This window comes from Aythya marila, assembly GCF_965140915.1.
Source record: "Aythya marila genome assembly, chromosome: 14".
Lineage (NCBI taxonomy): Eukaryota > Metazoa > Chordata > Aves > Anseriformes > Anatidae > Aythya > Aythya marila.
The window spans coordinates 14,554,604-14,579,502 of NC_139055.1; the positions used below are offsets into that span (position 1 = coordinate 14,554,604).

At 43.0% G+C, this 24,899-nt stretch overlaps 1 protein-coding gene across 2 annotated transcripts; it reads right to left on the reverse strand.

Annotated features, from left to right (window-relative positions):
• Window positions 1-1,746: 1,746 nt before the first annotated feature.
• On the reverse strand, window positions 1,747-23,330 carry MAML1 (mastermind like transcriptional coactivator 1). 2 transcript variants are annotated; one of them, XM_082771291.1, is made up of 5 exons: window positions 22,845-23,330; window positions 12,152-13,561; window positions 9,528-9,797; window positions 7,069-7,183; window positions 1,747-5,947 (listed from the first exon to the last, which is right to left on the reverse strand). In XM_082771291.1, the coding sequence occupies exons 1-5, from the start codon at window positions 23,232-23,234 to the stop codon at window positions 4,956-4,958; spliced, it is 3,177 nt and encodes a 1,058-aa protein (XP_082627417.1). In that variant the 5' UTR covers window positions 23,235-23,330; the 3' UTR covers window positions 1,747-4,955. The 2 variants fall into 2 exon arrangements, with proteins under 2 accessions (XP_082627417.1, XP_082627416.1); XM_082771290.1 differs by having other exon boundaries at window positions 12,152-13,564.
• Window positions 23,331-24,899: the final 1,569 nt, after the last annotated feature.

The window sequence follows — 24,899 nt, forward strand, 5'->3', positions numbered from 1 at the left end:
GAGCAGCCCAGCTTGGTATTATTATTTACCTTCTCACTTCTGCTTCTTTACAAGCTTCTGAAGTTACACGTTTCCTCCTCCCCCAAACACAACCCAAAGGCATAAAAGAACAGGAAATACACTCAAGCAATTCAGAAAGCACCATGTGAAAACGTCTGATGGCTCTGAGCTGGAGCCTTACGCACAATGGCCATACAACGAGACACCAACCCAACTTCAATGCTTGGAGAACTGTCCTTCAACATTTAAAGCTGACTAAAATTTTTCCTACACAGGAGGATGCTTGAAATTACTGCAACCTGTAAGAGGAACACAGCCTTAGCAAGAAGCTTGTCACGCTTTTCAATTTCTTCTTTATCACTATTGCTACATCTGTGGTTGTGGAGAGAGATTTGAGATGGTAGTTTAAAACTTGAGATTAGATATAAGCAGTTAAAAGGTACCCTTGACAAACAGGAAATACTACGTAATTTTTATTTGTATTTTTTGTAATTTGTATATTTTGTAATTTGAATTTGTGTGTTTGCTGTGAGTGGCATGCTTCACTTTTAAGAGAATTGCTTTGAAATGTTCAAGTAATTCATCAAGCTGTAGCTGGTTAACAAGAACACACCAACACCCTAACGCACTTCCACTGAAAGCCGACTCCTCCGGATGATGACAGAGCCACAGATTTTCACTTTGCTTCTAACCATGACATGTAAACGTCCAACTTAAGAGACTCTGAAAAACCTATTTCAGACCTAGTAGGGTCTGAAAACCCTATTTTGCTGTTACTTCCCACAGCCTCTTCGACCCACCCACTCCACGTATCGGCTTCGTGACCTTGCCAACTTTAAACCAAAATCTTCGTGTAACTCACTGCCAGCATTTTGGTCCTTGATCAGATATATTAACTCACGCTTGCAGTTTGTGTCTCATTTCTCGGGGTGTTTTTGGTAGTTTTTCTTTTGGTTTTGTTTCAGGTTGTGTGTGCATACATACAATCTGCCTACTTCAAACATTCTCCTCTCACAAGTCTCAAGGAAACCAACTTCAAGGCCCATTATTTTGAGGGAATCTGAGCACACTCAGAGCTCTGGGATTTTGCACATCTGAGTAGTTAACATCTTCACTTTCAAATTTAGAAACAAGAGTGAAGCAATGCTAATAACCACCACCTCCGCAGTCACATTCTCTAGCTTAAGGCTTAAAACTGCATTAAAAAATATATAAATAAAAAGACAAAGGGCCAGAAATTGTGGTTGTAGCTTAAAGCCTTGTTTTCAGACTGCCTTCTTAAGGCCTCTTTATCCAGTCCTGGCCAAAATGGACTTTCTAAAACTGTAAGATTTGTTAAACAGAGTAGAAAAATCTGAGCTTCTGTAAGAGGCTGACCAGAGTGGTGTGTTGGGACGAAGGGACCCATCTCGGTAGGAAAACACAGAACCCCCTGCTGCTCAGCTCACACAAACATATAAAGTCACACCATGTATGTTTAATACACTAGCAAAATATTTATTTTATAATGATAAAACAGAAGTGAAGGATTTCTTTTTTGGTGTGCACCAGTAATTGTAGTAAAAGAATAAGGGGATTAATGGACTCTTTATACATTTCAATGACAAAAATTCATAAAGGTTAGCATCAAATTCAACTGTTCTCCATTTACAAGCATAAAACTTACCATAATACCCCCCAAACACATATATAAAGAATTATAGTTTTAAAATCTATAAAAAGTAAAAAATATACAGTCAGAAGATCTAACTCTTATTCAAATCTTTAATATAAAATTGTAAACATTTATTTACACAAAGGAAATGTGTATAACAAAATTTTGAGCACCCTTTTCAATTGAATTGTGGTTTTTGGAAGGCAGTGGATGTTGCACAGTGACACTCTCACCTTTCCTACCCAACCAGAACCGCAGTTTATAAATAAAGCCATGGGCGGCTGGCTAGGTACAGTTCAGGGGAGCTACATTTTATTGCTCTGAAGCTGCAGCAAATGGAAAGCCCAAGTGCATATTTAGACAGCTACATGTTAAAGGGCGTAAGGGCAAAGCCCAGCCCTGCCCATGCACCTCTTTCATCCAAACCGTGTTCTCATTTCCATTGAACTGTTTCAGTATTGTTACAGTGACACCAGATTTTTAACAGTCTGACCGCATTACGTGCACAGGGACCAAAACCAGAAGCAAGGGCTGTTTTCTTCTACCAGGCCAAATGCTGTTTGGATCCAGTTCACATACGAAGGCCAATGGGCATTATAAGCCAGTTTGCCTAGAATCACACTTAATTTTAGTTCAACAGTACCGTGAAAAGGCCCTGTCACAAAACTTGACACCTTCCTGAACAAACCCTCTGGCAAATGGGGCAATATCCACCTTAGCTTCCAGAAACAGTGGAGGAAAAAGTACATCTGCATCGTCCTGGACATTAAGCTGGATTGCCTTTTTGGTAGTAACAACACAAACAGCATATGTTCTCTTCCTCTGATTAAGAAATTAAAACTGGATGGATTGTATTTTGACTTACTCAGAACAAAGTCTGTGTGCAAAACCTACTGGAGAATGTAGCAGATTTCACCACACTCTAAACAGGGAAGAAAGAAGAGCTGAATCCTCCTACCCTGCTATTTCTCTCAAGTGTTTGTGGGGGGGGGGGGGGTCACCGAAGGGGGAAGGGAGAGGGAGAAGAGGGTGGAAGCAGTGACACTGAAGGATGTCACTTGAAATTATGAGGTCCCAAGCACCCCCAACAGGAAGGGAAGGCACACTGGTGCAAAGTTAACCCTTAAAAAAAAAATTAAAAAAAAAAAAATACAGCAAACACTTCTTCCCCTGCCATTGCTAATTTACTGATACTCTAACGACACTTACCTTGGACCAGCGTTTGGTTTGACAGCAAACCAAACTCACCAGCTCTTTGCTTTGATTGCCAGTATAAGAAAAGTTAGCATCAGTTATTTGCATCTCAACTACTTATTCTAGAAAATATCCCAAGTGTCAACAACCAAAGTCGCTAACACTTTTGTCTTCCCATCCAAAGACAATCTTAGTTAAAAGTTCTACCAGGGATTAAGCCTACTTCAGGGAAGTTTTATCCTCTATTCAACGGTGGGATCCACTGATCAATGCACATTGTTCACCGACAGTTCAACATGACACAAGATCAAATCTGTTTAACAGAGCGCAATTCATCCACACTACATAAGTGTGCTGGACAAACCATGTTCCATGCATATTTGGAAAGGGTTAAAGTATTAGTGTTAAAAAGCAGTTTTTAAAAGTGCAAATTGTCTGATAAAGAAGCTGCAGATACAGTAAAAATATTTTCCTTCCTTGAATTCAATGTTATCCTTCACTTCTCCATCACCCACTCTGGAAAAAAACCCTCTCACATCTCTGCAGTGCAGAAAACTCCCAAAGAAGCCGGTCCACTGAAGGAAAATGCTTTTAAAACACAATGCTGGGTTTGGTTAGAAAGTTTAAAGGAGTTCTCAAGGAAAAAAAAAAAGTGGATTTAGAAAGGGAAGAGGTATTTGTGCATTTAAAACAAAAGCTTTCAACTTTATTTTCATTTTAAAGTAAAGGTTAAGGCAAGGTGGTTTGTTGGTGGATAAGGGATTCTTTTTTTTTTTTTTTTTGGTAGAAAGTAAGGACTTTGGAACACTTCCTGCTCCCATTGTGGTGTTTGTCCTTTCTGAGACTGACCCCACCATGGATGAGGTCTCCTTGGGCTGAGCTGAGGAACCAGCATCTGCTTCAAGGGATATTAAAGGAATAAACCCACCTGTCTATAGAAGGATTATCAAACTCATAACCCAGTATTAAAAAAAGTATTTAAAGGGGGAGACTTCGATATCGGAGCAACCCTGATACAAGTATTCTCCCAGGCTGCCTGTGCTATTATTGCTGATAAGGACTTCTCACCTCTCAGCCAAATTCTTTATTCCTCACTTTACCCTGAAGTGACAAAGTCTTGTGCTCATTGTGTCACTGCTAACTTTGGGGAATGAACTGATCTCAGAAGTTAGTTTTGCTTTTTACAACAAAGAAAACTAGATGAGCTGTCATGAAGCAAAGCCTTCATTTAAATACAACTACCTTTGGAAATAAGTTATGAAGAAACAGGTGCAAAGTAAATGGCTTTACAATTCATGTTAAAACTACTATAGTTTAAAAGTTCTCCCATAAGAAATTCCCCCTTTAAACACAGCAAGGTATAAGCCAAGAACTGTGCCTCTCTACAACAGAGTGCAAACTGCAGCTTAAAAGACTACAATCTATTAAGAAGACTACCTAGACTAACTGGCCAGGTTTTAACACTTTCTTTCATCTATCACCAGCATCTAGAAATATTTACCGTGAAATATCACTTGCTTATTGAGAGTACAGGCACATGCTTCAGCGATGGAAAAAAAAAAAACAATTCAAAACATCTTGCAAGCGTACTCAGGTGCATACAGCCTCTTCTCAAATAAAAAGTCAGACGTTTGATGACAGTACTATAATAGCACGTCAAGCTATGAACAATAATGATTGCAAGTAATAGCTGTAGGAAACTAAGCCCTAAACAACAATTTTTGCAACTACTTGCTTTCTTTCTGCACTATTTCTGTGGAACATTATCCTTAAATAATTAAAAATTTTAATTTTTAGAACACTGCAAGTGAGATTTCTGAAAGGCTGGCTAGGACACGCACAGTTTTGTTTGACCTGTTCAGACGTGCGACTCCGTAAAGACACCAGGATAAAGCGCACTGCTCCTGCAGACCTGCTTGGTGCGCCTTCACCGTGTATCAACACTCATTGAGAAGCAGCTCCAGTCCCTTTACCAACCATTTACCTCTAATGCCTGCAACTCTCCTCAATGCCACAGGTTTTTTGGTCCAAGTGTTGTTTTATGTTTCATGAAATAATTAAAAAAAAAAACAAAACAACAAAGTAGAACCCCCACCCCAGCCCATTTTTAATGAGTTCCCAACAACTCATCCAAATCATTCATCCACTCCTCTGAAGTCCTGTTTTTCAGCAAAGAGTCTATCAGATCTGTGTCACCAGTTAAGTTCTGAAGTCCATTATTGCCCGACTGGCTGCTGTACGCAAAAGGCAGCTCCTGACTCGTTGTCCTCACCGGGTACCCTTGACTACAGTGCATGTTACCTCTGTTGGGCATTTGCTGATTTGGATTCTGGTTGAACGCATTCAGATCCGGAACAGTCTGGTTCATGCCAGGCAAGACTTGCTGTGAGGGTACCTGCTGTTGCGTAGGTGCGTTTGTCCGCTGCTGCGAGCCTAAAGACGATGACAGCATCTGCCCAGAGACGGCAGCGTTCATAGAGGTCATTGGTCTGCTGGTGCTGAGGCTTACCTGAGGCATTCCTTGAGCAAACTGTTGGTTGGCCATCTTTAGATGAGTTTGCTGCATGTGGAAAGAGGAGCTGGCAGTAAACGGTCCTAAGCCACTGTTTCCTTGCGTCTGGTTATTAATATTAGGGATACCTTGGTGTTGCCAAGATGGGTTTTGAGCCCCCATAGCACCCGGTACTCTTGCCATCTGTGGCTTAGATAAGGTTGGATTCAGTGCGCCTTTATTGTGCTGTTGAGAAATACTTGAGTTCGCTAAGGTGTTCTGCCCGTAGCCAGCAGGAACAGCAGCACCCTGGCCCAAGCTGCCCTGTCTCTGCATCGGTGGCTGTCCATTGGCACTTTGATTTGCATGCTGGGGAACCATCGGGGTCATACCCGACGCCAAGTTGTACAATCCCCCTCGCTGAATGTTTTGCATATTGGTATACTGAGTCACCCCCCGATCCTGCTGGCTGGAGCCCGACTGGAGCGGAGGAACAGAACTGTGCCCAGGTCCCATCTGAATCATGTTCTGGGGCTGAGGAAACATCCGTGGACTACTGGAGCTGGACTGTCCTAAATTACTGACCCCAGGCATGGCTGAAGATGACCCTGAAACACAAAGAAATATTTTGTACGTTAACTACTCCGGTTCAACCAGAGACGACCTAGGTGTGTAGACTCTATAATCAAGAAACAAGGTGTAGCTGCATTTGTATAAAGCAAATTATGCAACCATCACACAGACAGCAGTACTGTAATTAAGTAAAGAGGGTTGTTAGCACTTCTACCTTGATCTCAAACACAGATATGCCAACATCCTAAAAAGTCTAAATGCCACTTCTAAGAGTTCAGAGTCGTGAACTTAAAAATTAAAAATTAGGCTTTAAAGACAAGACTGTAGTTACTCCATTGTGAACAGAAGTATACACACATATTTTGAAGTACATGCACAATTTGCTAGTCTGCTAAAAAAATCACTTACTGCACACATGCATTGTTAGTTATTCTGTGCATACACAATGAGTCTCTTATCCTACAACTGTAGGATTTCCAGTCCTGTGCTTTTTTTATAGTTCCAGAAATGTTTTTTCTATAACTTTCAGATTTTTTTGGTTTTTAATTTCCACGGTGAAACATTTACTTTATTAATATGCAATGCTAATAACCAAAAGGATTTGCAAAAATAAGTCTTCTCAGAATCCTTTCTTCTTCTAAATTAGGTTAAAAAAAAAAAAAAAACACACGAGAAAACACTTTTCCCTGTAGAAGAAACAGCCCCCTACTTAAAACAAAAAAGAATAGAAAAGCACCGTGAAGTGTAATTCCTATAATACATTTCCTCCCCACATTTCTTAGTCAACCAAGGGAAATTCACCCTAACTAAAACCTTCTCTACTTCCAAACCAAAAAGCTGCAGGCTTTTTTTTTTTTTTTTTTTTTTTTTTTTGAGATAGGTGAGTAACATTGGCTCTACATTGAATTAATAATTAACTAGTGTTATGGGGCAAGCAGGTCTTACTGGAATGGTACAGCAAAGAGATAGTACACATACCAGGATTTAAGATGCAGGAAACAGTTACAATCATCACAACAAGGAAAAAAAAATGTTCATTTATAGAAACACATACTCTGCTCCTAACAGATGTATTAATGTACAAAAGTGGCAGGAGAAAAAACGTTTTTGTTCCTGGTATTTTGTCTGCCACTTTACCAACACCATGTTTGCTTACCTGTGAACTGTCCAACCTGCTGCTGGTACGGATTCTGTGGCTGATCCTGATACTGGGGAGGTGGTCGAGTCAGGTGCCGCTGCAGCTGCTGCTCTTGCTGCTGCCGCTGTTTCTCCTAGGAAAGGTTCAGTGCAAGACAGTTGGAAAGCAGGTCAAGCTTTTTCCATGGGTGACTATCTCAGATAAAAATCCGAGATAATCATACTTTTACATGAAGCTGGTAATTATAGGGGCTTCTGCAACCTAAAGTTCTTTCAGACCTTTGTTCTTAAGGTTCAAGCACTCAGTTTAATCTGATGAGCGACAAGGCTAGGAACTCAAAGTCAAGAGGACAACTCATTAGAGGAGTTACTGCAATACGTGTCTGAAGCCTTTAGACTAACATTCCTGACTTCCAGTTATTTTTTTAACGAGTAAAAGCAAGCAAGAATAAAAAATTCACACTTTTTTTTTTTTTTTTTTTTTTTTTTTTACTCTTTGCCCCCAGATGATTTTTTTTAATTGCAAAGAGATAGCTGAAAGAGAAGTCATGAATGTCAGCATTACTCTGAAAAGTAAAAACATGTAAATGTTTTCCAGGCCTAGTTTTCAAAACCAAAGCCATATACAAACCCAAATTATTATATACCACAGGTTTTCTTCAAAGCTTATGGAAAACCATAGAACTAAGTTTCCAACAGGAACTAAACAAGTTTTGTAACAACTGTTCAAAACCATTTTCTCAACAATTCACTTGTTCATTGTAAGAAACCCTACTAATGATTCAAAACCTTCTTGCCTTTTAAAAAAGCATCCAGCCTGTACCTACGTTATGATAAATGCATTAGAAAAATAAGTGAATTTCTATTAGGAATATTTGGGGAATAAAAGCAATTTAAAGCCACAGGGGAAAGGGAGAGGGTGTGTGTACGTACATGCACTAACAGTACACCTGGAGATCTTAGTGTAAACAGCCAACAGACTGCTTTTACAATATAAAACACAACCGGGGGAGCATTTCTGGCTCATCTTCCACAGGTATCTTCAACCAGACTGAAATTTTGAGAGAATTGGGAAACAATACAATCCACACCTACCACTTATCTAAAAGTTTGCACGAGGCATAGGAAGGGACAGAAATTCCCTTCCATGAGTTCTGGGGCAAAGACACAAGCAATAAAAAAAAAAAAAAAAAAAAAGGAGAGAGAAGAAACTAGTGCAGTGTAGCAGAGAGGCAGATACACATCACTACCATTGTTTTGAAGTGTCTATAACTACGAAGCTGTTGAGACATGCAGAGGAATGAGGAGGGCAGGGTGTTTGACAGAAAGGACCTGCTGCTTGCAGGACCAGTCAAACCTGAAAGATGCTGACCACAGAAGGCAGGGAGAGATGCCACAGCTCTAAGAGAAACCAAGAGCTGCAAAAGCCTCGCTCAGCAAAAAAAAAAAAAAAAAAAAAAAGAAAAAAGAAAAAGATGCAGAATACCAAACACAAAGAAAGCTTTCAAGTGGTAGGGAAGTTACCTGAAACTACCATTCTCCTGCAAAACAGAAATTGACCAGTTCAGCAGCCTTTCTGTAAAACTACATCCAGCACCATCCGTATCTGAAGAATTATCAAAACAGAACGCTAACAAGATCTAACGTCTGGGCAGCACCGAAATATGGCAAATGCAGCATCCAAACCTTTTCTCCTTCCCTCCATACCAGACGCTAATGATTTCTCTGTTTGTACAGTGCCAATGCTTGGAACACTCCTGTATGGGCTTTTCAAAAATCCAGAAAAACACAGATGACAGGAATAAGGCCCTTTGGGCTGATTCCCAACAGAAAGACTTGCAAAAGGTTTAAAGCTTTGGAAGGTTCACACAAGGAGCCTGTTTCCCTGAGAGAGACTAGAGCAGCTTTCTGCACAGTCTGATGGATAGCAGAGTTAAATTCTTTTGGCAGGATAAGATGCAGTTGGATGCAAACGTCTAATTATTTTCCTCAAACAAACAAATGAAAGATGGTTTAAAATTTGAAACATGAACTGTTGTTGCACTCACGGAGAAGAAAGGCAGAACACAACCAGCTTACAGAGCCCCTTGCTCACTGTTTCCATTTTTAAAGCTCTGCAAAACATCACAGGTATCCCAACCTTTTATTATTTTGCTCTGATTTCACTTGCCTTTCTTCTTTCACAAAGAATTACACCATCACTGCTATGATATCTTCTCTTCCTGTAGGTATTATCTTGCATTTCAACACTATTAAATTCTGTTTTGTTCTTTTTGTTCACAACTGTGCCTTATAAAGAAAAACTAAGTCAGTCAGCAATCAAATGCTATATTTTGCAGTTAATTTTATATATTAAAAAAAGAGCAATTCCATTTATGATACCAAAGCATCTTCTAGTTTACATCCCCTGTTTTGTAAGGTGAGAGCATTTCTGCAAGATCTTAAAGAAGTGCAAAGATGACGGCTGGCCCCTCTTACCTGCTCAGCTAGAAGATGTTGTCTCTGCTCCATTAGGAACTGCTGCTTCTGTTGCTCCATGAGCAAGTGCTTTTGTTGCTGCTCCCTCTGCTTTTGCTGGTCCATCAGCATTTGGTGCTGTTGCTTCATCACTGCTGCTTGCTGCTGATTGCTGAGATAAGGTGTGTTGCTGTGGTTTCCTGCCATGGTGACATTGGGAGCCTGGGCACCAACACCAGGGCCAGGGACAGAAACGGGGACACGAGGAACATTAGGAGACGGGTTTTGATCCTGCAGAATATTAAACAAAAATGATGTGAGTTACAGAAGGAGGTCAGCCTCCAGAATTTAGAAACAGTGTGTAGTCACACAGACAAGGAAAGATGCTTTCAAACTGATGTCCACAATTTACATTATCTTTGTGAAGGACAAGGGAAAGAGAATTTATAAATGAATTCTACACAGAAAGGGGAATTATAACACCTCAGAAAAACAGAAATTGACACTTATTGCTTGCTTGTGCATTTACACTGTTTAATAAAAGATAGAACAGTTTCTTTTATCTTCTCATCTTTATGCAATAGCTTCTTCGCTCGTGAAGCTTTTAATGGAAAAAGCAAAGTGTGACACATATTCAATTCAGCTAATTAAAGACAGCCAGACACAGAAGTGAGAGTTTGGAGTTCAGGCCAGAAGCTCTTCAAGATTCAGGAACAGAGGCTTTAACTTCAACCTCACTTAAGGCACTTTCCAAATTCCAGCTCAGATGGGTGAACGTGGCTCTGCGTGCTGCTGCTCAGCCAGAGGAACAGCGCCAGTTACAAACAGCACTTAAATGCATCAACCTGAACTTTGGTTAACGTGGTTGCAGCTTTTCAAACACTGTTTTGAATTTTCATCACACAAAACACTTATTTATATCCTGCCTCTTCTGTCAACATTTAATTCAGCAAGTTAATCCCTTTCTTCCTAAAGTCTTCCTAAAGTTTTGTTGTTTGTTTGGTTGTTTTTTTTAAAGTATCAGAGTTTAGTATTCACAGGTGAATAAAGATATCACTGATCAAAATTGAAGAGTCCTAACATTTTTTTCAACAATCCAACCACCACATTACACAGGAAAAAAATACTACTATGGATAATCCTCTTTTCTTTTTTTTTTTTAAACAATTTTCCATAAGTCTGCTTTTTTGTTTTTGGCGATGGGAAGTTGGGACAAGCATGTTACCACTAACAAAAGTCACATATAGAATGATTATCATTCAAGACCTGATACTGTCCTCTTTATACTAGTGAATCCATTTGAAATTTGACAATTTTTATCATTTTTAAGCACTGTTCAGTCTCATTCCTCATTATGCAAACAGATATTACTTTCACAGTCAGAATTCAGCTAATGATCCAGGCTGTTGGCTCTCACGTGCTGCAGTTCTGTAAGAAATCACAAGCCAAATACAGGTAACACTGTGCTAAGTTTTCTATATGCAAGCTTTTGAGAAATTCTCCAGAAGCACGCACCAGAATTTCTGTTATTTCAACACCAGTGTGACAGCATAGATGAAAGGTCATCTTCAAGTTTTTCAGCAAGAGAGATACAACAATGATCTCTGCCCTTTCCCTTCTTCTTCCTCCATCAAAAATATCATTAGATCGTTACTTCAGCTAGCTTTTAGAGATTAAATTTGTGCCTTATGAAGCATGTATTATTGATCTCACATTTTTATTTTTACATCAGTGTGGTCTTTACCACAGATTAATGAGATCTCTCTGTCCCACGTTTCTTGTTTTGCTGTACTGAAGAAGCATGCTACTAGCGTTGGAGCTCCATCAGCTTTTGCAAAAGTAGCTTGAATTCTTGTAACAAAAGCCTGTTTCTCAACAAGTCTTCCAGCAAGCCTGTAACCTGTAACATCAGCTATATATTGTTATCCTTTTATTGCAAACTTCTTATATCTCATAAGGCAAAGAAGTGCAACCTGGATTCCTCCTTTACAGAAAAGCCTGAAGCGCATTGCTTCAGGCAGACAAATATTACCATTCTTCCCAAAGATATATTTCTCTCATATCCCCTGCTTCCCCAATTCCCAGAGACTTAACCAATAACAAATTCTCAGATTTAAAAACCCCAAGGAACACCCAAGAAACCAGGAATGCAGACTCCACCCCCATCTCTCTTCAAAAAAGCAGCAACCGAAGGCATATCTGTTTATAGTAAGCCAACTCTGACAGAAGTCAGGGACTAAAAAGAAGGTAAAGAAAGCAAAGCTTCTTTGAGAACAGAGTTTAACACTGCAGTTTCATGAGTTATTTCAGGCAAAAGTTTACAAAGCATCCATTTATCTTTGTAAGTAGAACCTTCTGTGAAGTGTGACATAATTTGTTGCCCACGAAGTATATTAGGCTGGAAGCCACACATTAACAACATGACCTAGAATTGCATATTAAAACCGTCCTGAGTGGAAAACACAGATCTTGATTCCTGCCTCAGCATACTGCGTATTATTTTCTTCTTTAAAAACATGCAGCAACTGTTTTGAAACACCACCAAATAACTTGTACCCTTACTCTAGGTCTTACCTATCCAACAGCATCTTGCAAAACCATTAAGTCTGCTGCTAAACAAAAGCAACAAAAATCAGAACATTTACCTGACTGTGTGGTAGCCGGTAGGCAATGTTTCCAGATTTCTGCTTCAACAGAATCATTCCATTTTGGTCGTCACTCACGTGAGCCAGCGGTTGCTGCTGGCGCTGCTGTATGTACGCCAACATGGGAGTCTTGTTCTGACCAGGCACCGTAACCCCCTGCTCACATTCTGCTTTGTAATGCGAAAGAGGTTTGGTGTTCCCATAGTCTAGCATCGAGCCCTGACTATTCACGGGGTTCTGGTTCATGCTGTTTTGCTGGTGACCCAATATGTTCACGTGGTAATTGCCTCCAGCTCTCGGCGAGCTTTTATTTCCCATACTCGGCATCATGAGCTTCTGATTGTTGAAGTCCGGCTGGTACACTGACGGGCTGGTGGGATTTTCCATGGTATATGGAACAGCCAACGGACTATGAGAAGGCCCAGACTGCTGCCAGGTAGACATCTGATTTGTCTGGTGGACTTGTGAAGCCTGTTGTTGGTTCTGCAACATCTGGTCTCTCTTCTGCTTGGCAGCAATCTGCTGGAGCTGATGAGCGGAGGACATTTCTTTGGCACTTCCTGCACCCTTCCCAGGTAACAACACATTGGGGAGAGGTCTCTGGACATTCTGAGAGTGGTTTGATGCCTGCATCATGGGCTGATTAGGATTGTCAGTCATCGACTGACTAGAAGGCTGAAACATAGCCTGAGAGCTACCAACTGCTGGAGAAGCGGCACTTACAGGCGCAGAAGCAGCACCAATAAATGCTGAACCTGAAGAAGTAGACCTAACCTGGGGAGACCCCATCTGTTCCTGGTCAAAGGGTGCTGGGGAAAATTCTGTCTTTATGTTAATATCTTGCGGCAAGGGAGTCTGTGCGGCTGAATTTGAAGAATCTGCATCTTTTTTCTCTTCAAAGTCTTCATTAAAGAGATCCTTCATGTCTTCATCGGGCACTGACCTGTTAAGCTCCTCAATAAGCTCCTTCCACTCTTGCTCGTTAAGATTAAGATCAGGCATCAAGTTGTTCTGAGATATAGAACCCCCTGCTCCAGCAATCATACACGGAAGGTCATCTACAGGCTCCTGCTTCAGCTCTTTGTTCAAGCTCGGAGGAAATGAGTCGTCAGCATCACCACCTCCATTCATTTGCAGGCTGGAATCTGGAAGACACTTCTTGCTAATGCCATCGAGCCCCATCGGATGTTTCCCGTTAAGTTGCAAGGTATCTCCGCTGCCAGATTTCTTGTCAAGATGATGGAGTGGAGACACAGGGGGCATTCCATTGGAAGAACCACTTGCTCCACCAAGACCGTCATCACGACGCAATTTCTTGGACACAGAAAATACATCGCCGTAGCCGTTCTGCTGGTCTCCGTTCTGAGGGGAAGAAGCACTATCAAGCTTTCTTTTCACAGTCTCATGGAGCTGCTAAAAAAAAAAAAAAAAAGGAAGGTTTTAGATATGTTGCTTCAGGTCTCATAGATTATTTCTTACCAAACCAAGAGCTTTGTCTTGGTCTGACTATGGAAAAAAATGAATAAAACATTTAAGGTGAAAAAAAAGTTTAAACCTTTGCTTTGATAAGATTTGTTTTACAAATCGCCATATGAGATTTAAAAATCTGCTAGGGTAAACCTTCAAAAGTAAATGCTGAATCAAACAGTCTCTTCCTTCAAAGACAAGAGCTGCCAAATACTGCCAACAACAAAAAGTTGAGAAATAGCATTGAACTGGAACATATTATGATCTTTCCTGTTCAAATACAAAATCACTGCAGAATAGGAAGACTCAAATTTTAGATGAGCATAACAACCTGTATTTGTCTGGTCTGTGTACACACAGTGTTACTTCCCTGCAAGACCTCTTGATAAAGCAGTCTCTCATTTAAATATTTAGACAAAGGGAGGACCATTTCTCTTGCGATCATAGTTTTTGGAGGACAGATACGTATAAAAATTTCGTACACAGTCACACTTTTGCCATTAGGCAAGACCAGTTTGTCACTAAGCGACCACTGTTTCATGCTTAGGTAAGAAGCGATTAGGAGGAGTTGGGTCGATTCTGTTCTAGCAGAGCAAATTCATTCCTCTCCTCTTTTCTCCTAGAGAATCTGCCCCCTGCTACCCTGTGCACCATGACCATGAACAGCAATCAGCTCTACAGCTGCTTGGCTCCCAGCCGGTCAACATGCGTATTCTTTTTCTTGCAGTGCCACCTAGAAGCAACCAGAGAGTACAGCAACCGCACCTCAGCTCTGCTAGCAGAGCTTGGGACCTTTTGTTCAACTTCTCTTCTCTGGCAGCTTTCTTTCCAATATTCTTCCCAGTGACCCCCAAAATATCTGAGAACAGAATTCACGCACACATCAAAGATGACTGGGAATTTTTACATCCCTCAGGTACATCTTGTAAGAAACCTGGGCTTTGCTTGCACTGGAATCGCTACACCAACACAGACAAACCTGCAGGGCAGAGACATTGCTCAGAGGGAAAGCCTCAGCCTGCAGAGGGAAAGCTCCCGTCAGCTCCCCTGACCTGTAAAAGATGCCTTTGTACATCCCAGCAGGACACATGAGGAGAATCCCCACAAAAAGCCATTCGTCTGAAGTGCGGTTCGCCGAACAATAGTTCTCTCAGATGGCAGAAAAGAAGCTCATTAAACAAACCTCAAGACAAGTACGCTTATTTTAATACGCAGTCTCCATAATGCGGTCCACTAACCCCTGGAGAAAACTGTCTCATCCAAGAACAAACAGGGGAAACCTCAAAATCCCTGCACCAAAGCAAAAGGTTGTACGTAGAGCCAGCATAAATTATCAGAAGAATTTTACAGCACTTGCCTGGGCAACAACATGCTTTGATTTAAGGATAGGACTGGATCATAGCGTTTTAGTTTTATTTATTTATTTAAGCAGTCCAGAGTTAGCTGATTTCTGGAAACAAACACTGTTTAATGCTTGCCTAGGTAGTGGCAAAACCTCATTTTTCTAAGAGGAATGGACTGCGACTTCCAGGAGACCATGATCTTTTGACTATTTCATGGAAATCACAGCAGAGTAGTGAGATCGGCAGAAGACCTACTTAGAGAAGGTACCCGTTTGGAGAGGAGGCTGGATCTTAAATTCTCTTCATTTCAACATTCAAGTAGCAGACCTAGAACAATTTTTTCAAGTAATGAACGAATAAAGGAAATTTACTTTTTCATAAAAAGGTGAAACAAGCAACAGAAAGCAAGAAAGCTTCAGCTCCATTGCAGCATTTGGCTTTCAGCAAGTTTCCTGTTGTTTACTTTACACTCCAACAGGGAAAACTGAAGCTCAAGGTGGATGAGTAACTTGCCCAAGGTCATATGAGTCAATCAGAGATTGGGAATGAGTCCTCCTGAATTCTAAATCACTAAGGAAAAAACACTCCCTGAAAAATGACATACAAATAATAATTTAGTATTGTACACAATGTATTCTTCTTGTAGTTGAAGTGAATTTCTGTGTTAATGTGGGACTTACGGCCCTTGGAGCAACCGCTGGAACCGTAACTCATGCAGCCAACCCCAGGCAACCAGGACGTAGCGTTACAGCTGTGGCTGCACACAGCCACGGGCTGCAAAACTCACCTGGGTCGCTGGACAAATATTCTCCATGTTAATTTGCGCTGAAGTCTTTGCTTTGGTATTGCACTACACCACTTGCAATATACGCAAGACTAAATCATCCAGAGTGCTAAGCTAAACTTACTGTAGTCTAGGTAAAGATACAGACCACTAATATCCATCACAGGCTCTTTCCCTCAGAAAACTGAAGATCTATCATATCTACATGGGTTTCATTGCTCATCATAGCACTAAGATACCCAATTTGCAATTTCTTGGTGCTAGTTGCTCTAAACAAAGCCCTTTCACCTCAAACTATACTCCTTTGTCAAAAAAAAAAAAAAAAAAAAAAAAAAGATTAAAGAAATATAACTTCAAAGGAATTCAGTAATGAGGTAAAATTTGGGGGTGACTGCTTTCCAGCCTTGCTTCACCTCATCTCAATGTAAGATTAATTGAAAGATATCCTACCTGTACACAACAACCAGCAGAAAAGAAAGAAGAAAATTTGTGTATCTTTTATTTGTACCAGAAAAGACTGAGCCCAGTTCATAACCAGGACATTTAATTCCCGAATTTTAGGAACTATTAAGCAGTAAGTCTCTGCTGAGGTTTGTGCTACTGCAGTTACCCTACCAGCATCACAGCAGCTAACCAGCTGAAATTAACCTAACAGTGCTCCATTTTCCACCTCCTTTCTTCCCTCAAGAAAGGATCGTGCTACAAAAGGTTGCAGGAGCCAAAAGTTACAGGTTCCTTCTCCTGTCTCATTAGGAAGATGTCTCATCCCGACACCTTCTATGTATTCACGTTCAACTTTCTGAATAGCACAACCTGAAATTCTCACACCAACCACATTCATACAGCTGCTCTGCCAATAACGTAACCTCCTCTTGCGAAATACCTTTCTTATGCACCACCTCGGCTCTTGATTTCCTAACAGCAGGAGAAATGTTAAATTCAGTTCTTCCCGTTTGTCTGTCTCTGTATAATTACAGCCATTTTTTGGGGGGGAAAAATAACAGGGAGCATGTGAGATACGAGTCAGACAGCAAGTTATCTACATATCAAGCTGCCCCAACAGAGTTCTCGAGGCAAGAAAAACCTGTTCCATTCTGCCAAAAACTCACACAAAACAAAAAAACAAACAAAAAAAGCACTGACAAAAATAAAATGTGCCGCGCTACTCACAAAGAGAATCCCTTTAGCAATTTTCTGTCTGCTACCGTTTTGTAAAGCATGGTGGCCCTCCGGTATGCTGTTCCCAGTTTCCTTAAGAGCATCAACCCACTTTATTTATAACGCACAAGCCGATTCCCATCGTCACAAGATCAGACACAGAAATGTATTCCGACTTTCTCAGCCAGTTCAACTTCCCAACAACAGACGAACCTCCAGCCTCTCTGCACCAAGCCCATTGAACTTTGCCAAAAACTATTACCCCAAAAGCATTTATCCGAAGTATTTAAAGCCATACAGCAGCTATTAAAAAAAAAGAAGAAATGGGCATCAGCCTGTGCCTTTGGCCTAAGACTGGACAGGGGTGGTTAAATCAGCACTGGCCACAGGCTGCCTCTCTTCAGCATCAGCCAGAGCCACACTTCAGTCACACAGCCACAAATTCACTCGGCAGGGGAACACAAGCCAGTCAGGCCCTAACTGTGGCTTCCTTGTGTGCCCAGCACAAAGAGATAAAACCCAGGTACCAGCCCTCACAACAAAAGGGGTGCCCAGCCCAACCCAGGCACTATCTGGCCCCACAACCCCCGGTACACCCATGCCCCACAGGACTAGGCTGCAGGGCCACGATGCTGGGAGGGCCCAAACGACAGGGCTCCTGTCAGAAAACGCAGGGCACAGGGTAGGACACATCAATAACTGTGATAAACTGCACTCAACACCCACCTTAAATCCCCAGTCTCGTTTACCTCAACGATGCTGAGCCAGACTGGAGTCTCACTGCACAGGCACATCAGCAGGCTTCATAAAACTGGCCACACACTAACTTTTTTTTTTCTTTTTTTAATACCAAATACCACACAAACTTTTTTAAAGAGAAAGATTATTCCAGAAATCAAAACACAAGAGTCAAACAAACAGTACCTGAAAATGCTTTTAGATAACCATCTGAAGCCAACAGCATTTCAATATATTAGAAGTTAGGAAGCAGAAAAGTTCAGCTCACATTATTCTCTTGCAAACAAGAAATCTCCCACTGTTGAGTTTTGAATTGACTAACCACAACTTAAAACTACTTTTCTAAAAATGCTGAAGACAGTAAATATTTACATTATATATGGTTACAGAAACTGCATGCATTCTGAAAAACACCTAGTAAAAAAGATAGAAACAAAACTTTAAAAATCTAGCTTGTATGCCCTACCTTTTAGGCTTGATTATGACATTCCTGTTTATTTTTTTTGAAGCGTCTGTTACAGATATTAAATTGTTCTTACCAGATTCAACAGAGCTTTACATTTTTCTATCTTATTTCAAATAAGTTTACAGTTTCAGTCTTAGAATTATGTCTGCAAGGATTTGTCATGACACATCAGCAAGAGACACAATGCCATCCATTTTTCACAGAAGAAATGCTGTGTTACTTTGCAAACTAATAACAGTCTAGTTGCAACATGCCTTCCAGCTAGATACCCGCATTCTCACCTAGAAGGGGAAATCAAATTAGAAGACATCAGTTTGTCTTCAGTGGTGGCACCGCAGCACAGATAAGCTCCCAGGGACCAGAGCTTACAGCAGGGCCTCTGCAGGCACAGCTGGATCCTCCTTTCCTGCCTGGCTGAGGACAGAAGCAACACGGATGACAACCTCTTCAGCTGGGAGAGCAATGCAAATATCAGGAATTGCAACGTAAGGATATTGAATAGCAAAAAATAACACTGTGGCCACACGCTGTACTAAAAACTCCCCGTTTACTGTGCATCTATACCCAGCTTCCACATTCGTGCTCTCCCTGTGAGGAAAGCATTTTATTACCAAATGTGTTCCTGCATTCCAGCGTGTTGTCAGAACCAAACTGCTGGACTAATTTTAATTTTGACTTTTACTTTAATTCCAGAAGTCTTTTGTATTTGGGTGACTGCCTGCTGGAGTGAAGAAGGGCTGTGGATATGCAGGGCTATAAATATCCCAGCCTGCATTAGTCACAAGGGGCAGCTTCTGCTACAGGAATTGTTCTGCTGAATCAAAAAAATGCCGTGCCTTCAGCTGCAGCGCCGGATCCTCCACCTCACTTGAACTTCAGCAGCAGCAGCAGCAGATCAGTCCCTCCCAGATCCGTACAATTTAGAAAGCATCACTGCATATCTAAGCAGCCTGAGAGGGGAAATGTTTCAAACCTACAACAATACCTCACGCAGCATTAAAAGGAGACAGAAAAACCTGTCTGAGTTGTTGGGCAACAAGCTATCAGACTTGTCAGCAAAACCAAACAATGGTGGCAAGACTACACTGTACTGTAGTTATGTATAAATAATGTGGAAATAATTTGCTATTTTTGTGGTAAAACATAATTTCACAATTTAACACCCATATACCACAGCTTACACAAAAATGAGGTCTTCTGAATTGTTAGCGTGCTGGCCTGGGCTTCGGTAGTGGAATGCCTGTCAGTACAACCCGGGCAATCTGTTCCCTTTACATTATTATTTCAGGTCCTTTCAACCACAAAACATTTCTTCGTTCTCCTTATACTTAAATTTCTTTCTGTACTTTCTACTTGGTGCCTTTGCTTCGGCTAGCACTTAGCTATTTTCACTGTACAAACTTTGACAGCTCCCAGTCAAACCCTTCAGCTTTAACACAACGCAACCCCAAGGCAGGCCACTGACTGGACTTCTCTGCCCGTTCCAGAAATACCATCTGCAGCAGTCCTGGGCAAAGCAAACCATCCACACAACTCAGATGCTCAGGGAAAAACACAGAAAGAATCACTGAGCAGGTCTCCTTCCAAAATGCCACATCATAAAAAGATGAGATATATATAAATAAAATATATGGAAAAGAAAAAAAGATGGAGATAAAAATCCAGCTATCAATATTCTCTTTACTCTTGCATCAAGGAAACACTCGATGTTCAACTCAGTGATACGCTGCATTATAGCCTACCAGAGATATACAAGACAACCCTTCTAGTAGGCAGAACTCAGTATTAAAATGAACTTTCTCAAAAACAGAAACTGACAAAGAGGAAAAAACATGCTAGGTGGCAAGTCCTTTCTCCTTCCAACTTCTCTGTTTCTAAAAAATACAAGATTAATACAAGAGACAATACATTATTCAACTTCTAAGCATCTCCTACTTTGAACATCATCTTCAACAACAGAGCATAAAGTAAATTTCAGTACTGAATTGTCAATTGAATTATTGTCTCTATTTTTTTTTTTAAATAAGGAGCTACCATTTTTCATCTTTTTCCTCAAATGAAGGACAGGCCTACGTGGTGCACAAACCACCCAGGACTTGTATTGATGCCATATTCTCTCAATTTCTGTTCACTCTCGTTGTAGCACTGCTTAGTGAGAAAACAAAAGGATGAAGCCATCCCTTACTTCTGCTTGTAACTGAGACCCATCCAGTTTCAGGACCTAAACCAGAAAAAAAAACTTAAGGAGGACAAACTTACTTTCTGATTTGGGCCATGTGTAAAACCACACAAGACGTTACAAAGGAAGTGGTGGTGCTCACCGCGCTCCCCGTGACTCGGCTGGGTTTGCCACGGGGAGCCTCTGGGAGCGCTTGCACCGGGCACACCTGCGGCACTGCAGCTTCAGGTCCTTCTGCTCCAAGCTCTCGGGTGCTAGATCACATACCCTTTACATTTCCTTCCTTTCAAGGATCAAAATAAACGCTTTGAATGCAGAGCACCAGTCTCAGAGAGAAAATTCATATGTGGCTTCATGGAAAATCAGACCCCAAGAGCAGCGATAGCTGCTATAACACGTTTCACTCAACTAATAGCATTCTTTTGAAAGGGATGGGTCCAGGAAATTTTAAAACAACATAGATTCGGTGCTAATCCAAAATTTATTGAATATTTTAAACCATACCCATGTCCTTCCCATACAGAGTACATGGTCTTGGTAACAGCGACAGGTTATAGGCAACAGGCACAGCTAGAGGTCAAGTACTGAGTTAGAGATGTACCTTTTACACCAAAGGAACACAACTACAGCAGAGGCTTCTTGTTGTTTTCCTTGTTGTTTTGTTTTGTTTTCCAAAGCTTGAATTACTAAGCAAACCAACTTTATACCCTAGTAACGAGATGATGAATCAGCAGCTGCAATTAAGCTTACAGTCATGTATCCTAGGAAGGAAACAGCAGGCCAGCACGAGGAAGAGTCATTCATACACTAAAACCCTCTTCTGTTGTGTAAATTGGCCACTGGCAGCAGCTTCCTGAACAAGAAGGGCTTCCCCAGATGTGCAGTGTATTTCAAAACCACACTGCTGTTGAGAGTCCTCATCATAATGGATGCTAATTAGATCAAATCCACATCCAAAGCAATTGAAAAGGAACAACACCAATGAATCAAAGACGTCTTTCTTTTAGAGGATCAATACGAAGAAGCAGCGTGGTGGCAGTTTAAGCAGCAGGATTTGACATGCTAAAGAGCTCTGTAGAGTGTGCAACGAAAATGTGCAGCGACGCACCATTACTGGATAGAGCCCCACATGAAAAAGCCTTAGAGCCCTGACAGGAAATAAACACAAATCCCATCAGGTCTTTCAAAACAAAATATGAGTTTGAGTCATTTGTATGCTGACACAAACTTACATTCAAGCTGAGCCTACTGAACAACAGCTACCCGTAAAGTTTTACAGGATCACCGTCAGGAATGTGTAAGAAGGTTTCCTCTCGTCCTCAAAGACTTCTCTAACAGCCACCTGAAGTGCCCTAACTACCACGAGTGCTGAGGTCTTCAGAAAAGTCTGTACATCCAAGATTCGCACGTGTGTATTAGGAAGAATAACAACAACTCAGCTCAGCAACATTTGCAGTTCACATCACAAACCCTACAAGCTGCATGCACGCTGCCTAGCGCTAGGTACGTTAGAGCTGACATCCATGTGCCATGTTTCACTGCTTCACACCACGTACACTCATACCCGAGAACACGGCAAGCTCTGCTGCAATTCTATTTTAAAAACTACAGCTAAATGAGGTCCAAGGTAGCAGAAAATCATGTCCTCCTCTTCCTCTAATCTGAAGAAACACACAGACCATCTTAAAAATTGGATTTAACGTATACATTAACTTGAAAACACATTTGGTTAACCCAGCATCACTTTTTAAAGGCACCTAAGACAGCACCGGGTCATTTGCATGAAGGCCACCGTTTAGAAATACCTATTTTGGAGAAAGACAGGTATTATGACAGGCACCCTTTACGAGGTTATCCCACTAACCTACATTACCGACACATTAGTGCACAGCAGGACGTCTGAAGGGTTGAGAATAAGTTAAGCAACAGCTATCTTGATATACAAACGTGGCTGCATGAATATGTCCCGACAACCAGAAATGCTAGAGAGGCCAGAGAAACATTCAGATTTTGAGCTCAGCCAGTTTTTTGCTGGGTGGAGTGGGATTCCCATCGTGTTCACACCCACTGCAGCGAGCAGCAAATAAGCAGCTGCCTTCTGACTTCAACTGGAGCTCCTTCCAAGATGCAGCAAAACTCTTTATTTTTCAATTTATCCACGGTAATAAGCGTACCTGTATCAAGTACCCTTAACGAGCGACCGGATTCAACCCTGACAGATCATACGAAGGCACAAACCAACAAAAACACCCCCCAAAGCCTCCACAGCACCAACGCACCCCTGACAGACCCCGCAGGGCCATTTTGGGTGAAACCCCTCACCATACACCTCACCAAGGACCACAACCACCGGCTGTAGGGACCAGCAGGCGATCCCTTAACCCTCTTTTCCCCCCAGCAGCACCTTTGAGCACCCTTCCAGCAGGGAACCAAGCGGCACCACAGCCACCGGCAGCTCCCAGAGGGGGACTCGCTGCCGGCCGGGCACCCACCCCCCGGTCCCCCCCGGTCCTCCCCGGTCCCCTACGGTCCCCCCCGATCCCTTAAGGTCCCCTTACCGCGATCAGCGTGCTGCTGCGGCCGTGCTGCTCCCCGCTCGCCCCCTCAGCGTCCAGCCCGTTGGCCCCGCTCCTGTCGGCGCTGCCCCCCGCGGCGGGAGGAGGCTGCTGAGGCGGCGGCGGCGGCGGGGGGGGAGCGGGCGGCGGCGGGGCCGGGGGCGGCTGCCGGTGCTTGCCGGCCCGCTTGGCCTTGGCCTGCAGGCAGCGCTGGTGCAGGGCGAAGGTCTGCTGGCGCTCCAGCTCCAGGCGCTCCGGGGACACGGCCTGGTAGCGGGACTCGCAGGCGCTGTGGTGCCGCCGGCAGAGCTCGATGCGGCGCCGGAGCCGCTCCATCACCGCGCTGTGCCGCGGCACCACGAACTCCGCCATGGGGCAGGGCGGCAGCACCATGGGCCGGGAGGGGGAGGAGAGCGGCCGCCGCTCAGCGGCTCCTCGCCATAGCGGGGCTGCCCCTCAGCCGCCCTTCCTCCCCCCTCTCCTCCTCCTCCTCCTCCTCTTCCTCGGCGCCCCTCCGGCTCCCCCCCCCCCCCGCCCCACTTCCTCCTTCTGCCCCGCAGCCGCTCCGCTCGCTCCCTTCTCCCTCAGCCCTGCCCCCGCTGCTCCCCCGGCCGGAGCTCGCTCGGCTCCCTCCGCTCCCGGCCCGGCGCTGCCCGGCGGGCGCCGCTCTCAGGCGCGGGCGGGCGGCGAGCCCCGAGCCCCCATTGTTAGCCGCGCCGCCGCCGCCATCTTGAAATTGTTTTTTTCCCCCTCCAGAGCCGAGCGGAGGAGCAGGAGGCGGGGCTTCCTGGGTGGCGGGGGGACGTCACGCGGCGCCGCGCGGCCCCGGGGAGTGATGGACGGGGCTGGCGGCCAATAGGGAGAGGGGAGGGAAGGGGTGGGGAGAGAGCGGCCGGCCGGGGGTTTAAAAGGCAGGGAGAGGGGAGGAGCCGGGGAAAGGGGGCGGGGTTTGTGGAGTGATTGGCAGGTGGGCGGGGCTCCGGGCTGCCCGCCCCGCGGGGCGGCTCCTGAGGGGCCCCTGAGGTGAGGGCTCGGGGCGAGCTACCCGCCCCCAGAGGGCATTAATTAGACAACGGAAGGCAAAATCGGGTTAATTTTTTATTATATATATATTTTTAAACATGCTCTTCGTGTGTAAGTGCACAGTGCAGCCGCAAGTAGGTGGAAAGGCGCAGTGCGGCCACAAATAAATAAGCCCAGGAAAGGCGCAGCTCTGACAGGAGGCACAGGGAGAGTCCCAGCCCCGCTCTTATAGGGACAGGGAGGGAGAGGCCGAGGAACAGCTCTGGCAGCCCTCAGCACTTCCCTCTAACCCTGCCTGGTACCAGGAAGCAGCCCTAAATCAGATAACCTCAGTACCTTTTAGTAATCCCTGATGAATTATTGTGAATTAATTATGAGTTACAGTTCCCACATAATAACACTTCTACAGCAGGTTACCTGCAGCCTGATCAACTGCTAGGAGAAAAGAGAAACAAACTTCAGCCTTTTCTACTCTTCCAGCCCCCCCCATTTAGCTGAAGCACCTCACATCACCCTCCTTCACCCCCCCTTAAATTGGCATCTCTCACTGAGGCTGCTCACAGACACCCAACCCAGGTGTACTTTCACATACTTGAACCAATTTCAATCCTAGTTGACATTTCACCACCAGGCAGAGCTACACTACTAGGAGAACACAGCTGTACTTGCATTTTTTTAAGTCAGGATAAACAGACAGCAATTTTTTTCCTTCAAGGCTTTAAAAGCAATTCTGAAGTTAAACTGAGCCACCCAAGTGAGAAAGCAAGATAAGAAGTAACTTTTGAGTTGTCTATCCGTTTTGGAAAGTCATAATTTATTGTAGTGATTATTTAAGCATACACTATGGTATCAAAAAAAAAAAAAAGCCATAACATGCAGACAGGAGACCTCTTAAGGAGATTTAGCAGAAGCAAATGTAGATTTACATTTCACCTTAATATAGTGCTAGTTAGAAGCTGATAGCTGATCTTAAGTTCCTTTTTGATGCTTGGAAAGAACATGTATGCACATGAAGTGTTCAGGAATTTAAGGCAA

Bases quoted from the DNA above. Each gene is read 5' to 3' on its own strand.
- MAML1 (XM_082771290.1), bottom strand. From the start codon at position 23,234: ATGGTGCTGCCGCCCTGCCCCATGGCGGAGTTCGTGGTGCCGCGGCAC. The intron at 9,798-12,151 runs GTAAATGTTCTG...AATATTCTGCAG, and splicing joins ACCGGCTACCACACAGTCAG to GATCAAAACCCGTCTCCTAA. The intron at 5,948-7,068 runs GTAAGCAAACAT...TTTGTGTTTCAG, and splicing joins GCAGGTTGGACAGTTCACAG to GGTCATCTTCAGCCATGCCT.